The sequence below is a fragment of the Melitaea cinxia genome, chromosome 8 (genome assembly GCF_905220565.1).
Source record: "Melitaea cinxia chromosome 8, ilMelCinx1.1, whole genome shotgun sequence".
In the NCBI taxonomy this organism is placed as follows: domain Eukaryota; kingdom Metazoa; phylum Arthropoda; class Insecta; order Lepidoptera; family Nymphalidae; genus Melitaea; species Melitaea cinxia.
In genome coordinates, this window is record NC_059401.1 from 2,714,547 (window position 1) to 2,725,008 (window position 10,462).

At 36.5% G+C, this 10,462-nt stretch overlaps 1 protein-coding gene across 1 annotated transcript in view; it reads right to left on the reverse strand.

Moving 5' to 3' along the window:
- Positions 1-8,856, reverse strand: part of LOC123655961 (phosphoglucomutase-2) — a 19,721-nt gene extending 10,865 nt beyond the window's left edge. The window contains exons 1-4 of the mRNA XM_045591698.1: positions 8,763-8,856; positions 4,957-5,124; positions 3,878-3,969; positions 1,676-1,921 (exon numbers count right to left, since the gene is read on the reverse strand). Of these exons, the coding sequence (XP_045447654.1) occupies positions 1,676-1,921; positions 3,878-3,969; positions 4,957-5,124; positions 8,763-8,837 (581 nt within the window). The 5' untranslated portion in view covers positions 8,838-8,856. The remainder of the gene's footprint in view (positions 1-1,675; positions 1,922-3,877; positions 3,970-4,956; positions 5,125-8,762) is intronic.
- Positions 8,857-10,462: the final 1,606 nt, after the last annotated feature.

Here is a 10,462-nt window from a genome sequence, read left to right on the forward strand (position 1 = left end):
AAACAGACAAAAATTCTAAAAACGATATTTTTGGCTTCGGTATCGAATGTAGATCACACCCCAAGTATTCTTTTAAAAAAATATTCAATGTACAGTTTTGACTTTCCTACCATTTTATTATTATTTTAAATTTTAAATATCACTAAATGTCACTAGTCTTGAGAGAATATAATATCATTCAGGGCACTAAATGATTGAATATCACCTAAAAATAAATTCAACATAAACTAGCTGTATTCCGCGGTTTCATAGGCATTAATTTGAGAAAAAAAGGCTATGGCCTTCCTAAGTACTTTTAAACAAATAAACTTTTCAACTTTATATGTAGCTTAATCCCCCTCCTTATAACTTAGGGGTATGAAAAATAGATATTGGTCGATTCTCAGATCAACCCGATATGCACACAAAATTTCATAAAAATCGGTCCGGCCGTTTCGGAGGAGTATGGTAACTAACATTGTGACATTGTGAATTTATATACAAGACTAGTTGTTGCCGCGACTTCGTCCGCGTGGAATTTAAAAAATATATTGTTCAGCTCGCAGAGTTACAAAATAAAAATATTTCTAAAATAAAAGTAGCCTAAGTTACTCCTTATTATATCTGCTATCTGCCAGTAAAAGTCTCGTCAAAATCGGTTTCCAGCCACCCATTTCAGAGATTAGCCGGAACAAAAAGACAGACAGACAGAAAAATTTTTTAAAAATGTCATTTAGGTATATGTACCGTGTATACATCCATATGCATTTAGTAAAAAGCGGTTATTTTAATAGTACAAACAGACACTCTAATTTTATTTATATGTATTGATTAATTTTTATAAGATGCATATATAAATTTCACATTTTTATACATGCATAATTTTATTGATAAAGTGTGACAGGAATTGGACCCACAACCCTGGAGTAGGGTCATTACCAACAACACCAATGAGCTACTCAAAGAAAGAAGATAAGGACAAACTAAGAGAATATTTTTTAAAAGGCACGCGATTTAAACTAACTAGGTCGCATGTTTCAGCCTTAAAATACTGAATGTTTTAATATTAATATTTATTATGATTATGATATGATTATTTATTTATAAGTCAACTGAAGGGCGACGAATAAAAATATTAATTTATGGCTCTACAGAAATACAACAACAATTACGAACGTTTGACTTGGGGAGTGGGCTGGTGAATGCGTGACGAGAGCGTTATGGAAAGTGTGATCGGGCGAGGCGAACGGAGCAAGAGAGAAAGAGGTGCAAACACACATTTTCTTTCTTTCTCTCATAGCCAGTTACGTTTCGTATATCTAAGACAGTGCAGGCCTATTGCTAATGAAGTGAATAGTGAATAGTGAAGTATTGCTAGTGAAGTACTTCAGTCGTGTGGTCTAAATCTATATAAGAAGCTGTTGGTTTTCTGAATAAATAGAAATAAAAATAAAAAAAATCACAGTTAAACACACAATACAGTATGATTTGTCGTTTAAGGTGTATACAGCATTTATTATACAACAGTTAGTGAGCATATAGAGTTGATAGGTATGAAATGAATCAATACAAAACGAAAGCACGGTTCAGTCTAAAAAACAATCACAAAATTAGCAATTATGAAGAGCGGAACTACGTTTTAGCAGAATAAATATTAGACAGTATTATTATTATTTATTCAGACAGTAATACTTACTCCAAGCAGCTCCATATCTCTTCGAGTATGTTATCATCGTGGGGTGTGATCACTTGAGTGCCATTACTCCAATAAACTTTATACCCATTGTCCTCTTTGGGGTTATGGGAAGCGGTCACCATGACCCCAGCAGCGGCCCCATATAGTATAGTACCGAACGAAACTAATGGCGTTGGGCATACTGATGAAAATAGGTGGGCGGGTATTGAGGCAGAGATGAATACCTTTGCTGTTAGTTCTGCGAACCTGTAATAACATTCGAACAATTTGAATCTGTATTTTAACCATGATATTTAAATTTTATATATTTGAGGTAGGGTATAGCACGACGAGGTGGCGAATGCTAGCGCGACCCTATCTCGCGCTACCCAGGCTGACGACTGCTCACACGTGGTGGTTTTTTAGTCAGTAGGAGTCTGACATAACCTGGCGCCCCCGCACTGGAGGATTTTCCCCACAAAAAAAGGGTACAGTACGAAATATCCTGTCCAAAATCAGGAGTAGTCCGGACTGGAGAAGTACGTCGACCTGACCACGGCCAAATAACACTGCTCACAAGTAAGCTCCTGGGGGGAATTGGTAGCGTCGGCAACGCGATTGCGATGCTTCTGGTGTTGCAGACGTCTATAAGGCATAAGCTACTGTAATCGCTTACCATCAGATGAGCAGTACGCTTGTTTGCCAACTTAAGTTATATATTTAAAAAAAAAACTATGTTTTTTTTATTCGTTAAATTAAATGACACGACCAATTTCAGTTTAAATTTGATGACACGCGTGATTACTCAATGCTCAAGATAAATGTTTATATGGCCTTTATATTTCTCGTGATTTGGACATTTGTATCTTCGTGTAACAAGTAGCTTATATAATTCTATTGCATATACAAATATAATTATATGGTTATGTGGCCTTGTATACAGTAAAAATTTTAAATTATATTCACATATCAACAAGTACTCCGCATATTATTATTAAATATTATCAAATACAAAGATTATACTATGCGTCACTTTATTATATTACTTAATTTTATTATATAGGAGATAGATTAAATCAATTTTTTTATATATATTAGTCCATACATACAAGTTTACAGAGCTTTCTAGATGTAGGTGGAAGTGGTAAGTCAGTCATACAAAAAAAGTATGTGTACGCAATTCACACACGGCAGAAGTGAAACTTCTAAAAAGTAGCTGAGATTTTTTTTCACAGATTAATATAAAATACTGTGTAATGTATTCTATCTCATACTCTCTTAAACATTTATGTTTGTTTCTATATAATGACGCATTTTCGTTTCATCGAGTTTCAAATTACAACGTTTTTCACTTCTAAAACATTTAGCAAAATAAGGAAAATAAGTATAAATGTAGAAAATGAAATATATTATCTTATTGAAATACAATAGCTAAAAATAACTAAGTCTGTAAAAATACATTAGCAAATTAAAATATTAAAAGGCGAGACATTTGACAGATTAAAAATATCGATTTTTTTAATGGGACCCGTAGCATCGTCACAGATCACAGCTAAATAAGTAAGGTGGCCAGATCTCCTCTCCTGGGTGGGATTGGTAACCAATCTCAGGAACGAATGGTTCGAATTATAAATTCTTTTTGTGTTAAACACCGACTTCTTACCGAGGCCATAGGCTACATAATATTTTAGTACATTTTTTTTTCTAAAATTATCGCGGTCAGACTGAAGGACAAAGGTAGCGGGTTCGATCCCCGCTCACGACAGATAATTGTATTGGCCATATAAATATTTGTCGTGGTCTGGGCATTTGTAGTTGTGTATTGTGTTTCCGGATCCCCAATGACTAGCCCGTTGGCGCAGTTTGTAGTGACCCTGCTTTCTGCTCCGAGGGTTGTGGGTTCGATTCCCACCCCGAGTCTGGGTGTAATATAATTATTTCTTTATATATTTATATATGTATTATTTATAAGTATGTTTATCGAAAAAAAAAATATGTAGCTATATACCAGTTAGCTGTTACCTATAACACAAGCATTAAGTTGCTTACTTTAGGAACAGACGACCGTGTGTGTATTGTGTAAATATTTATTATTATTATTATTATCTATATAAGAAAAAAAAAGCTACTTAACCAAAAATAGTTTCCGATTACATTATTTTATTAAACAGATGTTATATTATTATGAGAAAATAATGTGATATAAAAAAAAAATCAACTCGCCTTTTACTATTGTATCGGCCATCAAATCCAATGACAACACCGTTGTGAATTTGTGCTTGATTGCAAACTTTTTGGACATACGAGCACAGACCCTAAAGGACAAAAATAAGATATTGTTAGTGACGTTAACACAATTTTTATAATAAAAATATGAATACTAGTAAAAGCAGTTTTAATCAAATAGCTTAAAACATTAAAGTAACAATTGAAACTATTACACATTATCGTCATTATGTACGATAGTTTATTCTTTTAGGTTCTTTAATTAGTTTAAAATAAAATATCAAACAGAATTGTCATCACTTCACGCTATTGCAGTCCACTACTGGACGTAGGCTTCCACAAGTTCGCGTCAAAAATGGCGTGAACTTATGTGTTATGCCTATAGTAACCACGCTGGGCAGGCGGGTTGGTGTCCGTAGGGCTGGCTTTGTCACACCATAGACACTGCTGCCCGTCTTCGGTCTGTATATTTCAAAGCCAGCAGCTGGATGGTTATTCCGCCATCGATCGGCTTTATAAGTTCCAAGGTGGTAGCGGAACTGTGTTATCCCTTAGTCGCCTCTTACGACACCCACGGGAAGAGAGGGGGTGCACACAGTAAATACAATTGTAAAATACAGTTGTAAATTTTTCTTTTTGAGATTTATCAATATTTTTTTTTAAATTTTTCAAACAAAAAAAGAATCATCTAATTTGATACATTTGTTTGAAAGCTTATTCCTTCAAATATATATATATATATAAATGAAAGTATCACGTTATCCTGCAGATAAGTTACAATTAAACTTCAACAGGAGGTTGAATAGGCCACTAAAACCTGTTACAGCTAAGTTAATAAAGTACAAGTTTTAGATACATATTTGCAAATATAGATAATCATCTATCATCCGTCAAATATTTCATCCAACACGTTATCTACAACTGGTGAAACAAGCCCTCAGAGAGTCGGTAAAAGTGCAAAGGGTAGAGAATTTACAATAAGAGTCACAGTCATCAGAGTCAAATTTATATCTAATATATATATATATATATATATATATATATATGGGGATTTAAGAGATGAATAAAATCTTTACCTGTGCAGTTTGTAGTACAACAACATCATTCATACACATGTAACCGGCCCCCATAGCCGCTCGTAAGCCTGCCGTGCCAAACTTCTGACGGTTCAACATAGTCTTCTTTAACTTATCCCATCTTGAATTTTTTATATCATCCACCACTTCTTGGTATGTTACTGGATTCTGTGACAAGGGTTTTTTTTTCTCTTTGTCATAAAATAAAACGATAGTGTTTTTGTGGAAGTACACTACTTCTACTGCTCTTTCTTAGGTACAAATTAATTTGTCTCGCTTCAGCCTGTAATATTCTACTGCTGGGCATAAGCCTCATGGACACATGTACGAGAAGGATCAGAGCTTAATCCACCACGGTGCTCCAATGCGGGTTGGCAGATATATTCCCTACTATGAGTAACGATCGCTATCAGGTGTACATGATAACAATCATTACCAATGGCTTAATATGCACTCCGAGTCACGGTGTGGAGACCCACAAGGACTGCACAAACTACCAGACAACGGAAAACATCTGTATGGCTAATACAAATGTTTGTAATGTGCGGGGGTCGAACTTGCAACTGCCAGCGCAACAGCTACAAACCAGTGCCGTGACCATTGCGCCATCGACACGTCAGAAAAACACCGACAACACCAAATTAATTTACATTAGGAGGTAATTACTTGATGTAGTAATTCTAAAATTAAATATTTTTTAACAAAATTTTCCAAAACCATCTGACACTTTTCAATGAAGATTGAAATCAAATTATTCCTTATAAACCAAGGATAAAAAAATGTCAATATCAAAAAACTGCTTGCTTATCCACATTAAAAAAAAAAAATAGCATATTACAATATACAATTTTACTTTAAAATACTGTTACAGGTTGAACTGTGGAAAAGTGGACTTAACTAGTTTTGAAAATTACTAAATTGATTCATTCGTTTAATGGCTAATGGCAATCAATCAGTTGTGCAGTGAAGAATGGTTGATGATTATCTTCTGATATACAAATAAATGTATTATACAAATGTATAAAACCTATTTTAGTGCTAAAGTTAATTTAAACCAGCTAATAAAACTAACTAGCTTCACTACATAGTATAAAACAAAGTCGCTTTCTCTGTCCCTGCACATGTATGTACGCTTAAATCTTTAAAACTACGCAATGGATTTTGATGCGGTTCTTTTTAATAGATAGATTGATTCAAGAGGAAGGTTTATATGTATAATAACATCCATTAAATAGTGGAGAACTACTGTTATTTTTGAGTTTTCTAATGTTATGTCGTAAATAATTATTATTTTTTTCGCTTAAATTGCAAACGCAGGCTGAACCCTACGAGATTTATCAAAATAATGTACTAAGTATTGTACACATTGAAAAGGTCTACAGAAAACTCCGCGATGGTATATACCTATCTCTTATGGATATCCCACAATAACATTTTTTTGTCATTTACTTTTTACGACAAATAATGGCTAATTTTCGAAGCGATTTTAACCAATACAGCATTAATCCTTATCCAATTAAATACCTTAAATATATTTTTTATTTAATATAGATCTATATGGCCCTTTACAGCATATGATTTAAATGAATATTTTCGAAGATATTACAGATTTAAAAATCGCGGTACGTAGCGTTTGCGGCGGTTCCGGCCGGCTTTTACTCTAAGTTAACGCGTGCGGGTCACGGGCAGTAATGAATAAATCAAAACTACTGGATCGATTTTAATCATTTTTTCAGTGAATGACATAGGCTATAATTATATTTTATACCCGTGCGAAGCCGGAGCGGGTCGCTAGTTAATAATAATACAATATTTGAGCTCTTGTTGGATATGGCTAAAAGTTTTATAATGTGGTATTATTTTTAAGTTTAACCTTTTTTTTTTTTTGATATCGCAGGGTAACCCATTTACGGGTGATATCCAGGATGCCTAGACCGTATGTCGGCTTGGCACTTGGGGGTGCACTACCGACCAAAACCCCTGCGAGAGCCTTCAGCCGCTTTAATTGGAGGGTCCCGGATCTGCAGGCAACAGGATCCCTCCAGCGACAGGCTGGCCTCGGCTCACCTCTGAACAATCCAGACGACGCCATGTCTAGCAGGACCGGGTTCCCATCCCGGCCCGAATGGGCACAGGGGCGTTACTGGAAACGCATTAAGTAGCGCCTCCTACGCACCCCCGTTCGTCGCCTGCGGACGGAGGCCTCGTCGGCGGCCCCCTCCCTCATCGGCTCGTCGTTCTCCTTCTGGGACATTACTGTCTCGCAGAAGGAGACCATCGCCTTCCAGGACTCGTTGTCGCCGAGCATCGCGGTGATAACGCTCGGCAGTGACAAGTCCCCTACGAGAACTGTCGTCAGATCGCGACGTAGCGCCGCCCATCTCGGGCACACCTCGAGGGTGTGCTGGGCAGAGTCCACCGCCGCGCCACAATCGTGACATTCAGTCGTCGGCTCCCTTTGGGCCGTCCGACACAAGTATTCACCAAAGTAGCCGTGCCCGGTGAGAACCTGCGTCAGACGGAAGGTGAGGGGTTTGCGCTTACGGCGTATCCACCGCTCAAGGACCGGGCGCAAAGCAGCCGTTACGCGTGTGCCATACGGCTGCTCCGCCAGGTCCTCCCCCCACCTCCGCATTAGTGCTTCTTGCCCCATCCGGCGCACCCGTAGGATCCCGTCCAACGTGGGGTTCTCATCGAGAGCCCTCCTACCCGAGACGTATGAGTAGGTCTCGGCAAGGACCTCCGCCACGAGTTCCCACGGGGGATCGCCGGCTAGAGCAGTAGCTGCAGCCCACGATACCGTACGGTACCCCCGGATCACCCTCACCGCGATGATCCTCTGCGCAGACCGCAGCGCGCCCTTATTCCTCGCAGTGAGGCGATCCGCCTAAACCGGGGCACCGTACGTCGCCATACTCCGGCAGACTCCGGAATATAGCTGCCTGCAGGCGGCGCTGAGTCCTCCGAGGTTCGGGAGGAGTCTGCCCAGTGCACTCGCCACCTTCACGACCTTCGGTCCCACCACAGCGAAGTGTGGGCCGAAGGTCTACCCTCCGTCAAGGATGAGCCCCAGATATTTGATTTGGGAGCTCATCCTGAACCTCCCCTCCCCGATCTGCAGGGTAGCCCCCGGTGGGGGTCCCTTACGTCCGGTTCCGCGGAAGAGGAGGGCTTCGGTCTTGTCAATTCTGACCCGAAGCCCCAATCTCTTTATGCGGCTGATCACGAGGTCGAGTTCGACCACGGCCAGCCGCGCCGCCTCCTTGTTTAAATTAGTCAGAAAAACTATTCAATACATTTAATAAACAGTTATGATCTATCGCATACAATCAAAATCACCAACAACACTTTAGATTACTTATGTCATTCGTTTCTATTCATTGGTACAACCTTCATTTTCCATTAAACCAATCAATCAGTCAACCTTCATTTATTTATTCAATAATTATCGACCTTGGACACTGTCATAACACTTGGACAATTTCATAGTAGCCATACAAGTTATTGATTTAAAACAATGAAATAAATTATATACTTATGTTATTTTCATCTTTCAATCCATACATATATGGAATATTTCATAACTGTAACAAATTTGTTTCATTGTAATGTGAATAATGCATGTGAATAATGAATGTTTCATTGTAATGTAATAAATAATAATTTTTATGCCAAAGATTGACTAACTAAGGTGCTGAAATAAAATAGGCAAAAATATATCTAAATATTGCAGTGAGTACTATAGTTACTTAAATCTACTTTCATTCATGGTTATAATTATTAATATTAATAGTCTCGACCCATACCTTGTCACGTATAAGCCAGCCATTAACTACATTATCCAATTTAGGATCGCCACTGTTACAGGTAACCATATTCATGAAAAACACTAAAACTTTCAAAAAACAATTTATTACAGATCTCCTGTAATTGTAATTACACTAAATACGGACATACAAAACTTGTCACAAATGTTAATATACGTTATTAATTATTAAGCTAAAAATGCCGCTCTAATCAATAGTTTATAGAACAAGTTTAGTTGAATAGGCTTGAGGCTGTGTCGGTTGAAAGATCAGAAACTTCTGACAGTTCTGACAAAATATTAGACATTAGACATACGTCTAGTTATAATATTTTTAGAGGAGTTTAGGTATTGTTACCACGTAATAAAGATCAATTTAGTTTAGATAACCTTCTTCAAAAAGACAAAATTAATTTGATAAGTTGATAACAAGTTGACATTGACTTGAAATATTGCCATTGACATTGACCGGTTGAAAGATATTTTGATCAGATAATTGTAAGAAAATTCTTTCATATTTTTTAATATTTTTCCATAGATCAAGTAAAAAGAATAGATAACGCACTTAGAACAAAAAAGTGAAGCCACTTTTTTAAATATGTGTGAGTGAGTGAAGTGTTGACACTTTTTAAAAAAAGTCCCTGAAAATTTTATTAAATGGGATTAAACACAATTAATTTAATATAGGTAAAATGGGTATGCAAAAATAAAAATCTGTTTATAGTTTTAAATATATGTACTCCTTTTTTGCTTCAAATTGTTAAATAAATCTATTGCAGCCATGTTTTGATTTAATGAATTATATAAATCTGTGTCAATGAAAATTGCGTTTTTAAGTAATTGATGATTCCTCTGAAGGGCAAGTTCCTGTTTTAAAGACGTCTAACTCTTTGCTGTAATGATTTAATTTTTTTACATTTTTTTTTTAATAAATTCCTGTTTTTTTAACTTTTCTCTTAGTTTATGTTTTCTAGGTGTATCAAAGATTGAATCTTGGTTAACGACTAATTTAAGACTCATCCGGTAGGTCCTAGAACAAAAAATTCAACATTAAAATACCTAGTAGTAAGTAGTAGTATATACGTGATGGTACTCTGCGAAGTCCACGTTTTGTACCGTACATGTCAGCTTTATCAAAATGGTTTGAACAAATCACACTAGATGAGGATGGCTGTCGTTGTAGTTCATTTCAGCTCAGTCGCACAGCAGCTACCTATTCTATCTATCTCCTATTAAAATATTCGTTGGAAACCTAAAATCATGATATTTAGTAGTAAAATATGAGTAGTTAATTCACAAATGTAAACAGACAAAAACGAGTTAAAAATTCATATTGACTTCAAATTAGGTAAACATAAAATCACACGATAAAAAAAAAAAACACAATAATGATGTTCACTTTCTACTTAATTATTTTTCTATGGTTGCCTACAATTTACTTACCCGCATTTTGGGCTAATGGAAATAAAAATTACTGGTAACACTCCCTCGGTACGTCATTTCGGGGCATAAAAATTATAAGTTCCGAATAACCTCAATATTATTTTGGAATAACAAAAAATATAAAGTTTTGTATGTATTTACGTGTGAAACGATATTTCTTCAGACTTTTTGTTCACTTTGGTATTGTTTTTGCACCATTTAATTACAAAAGAACGGCATTTTATAGGCAAAGTTACTGTACGAGGCCCCGTGAGATAC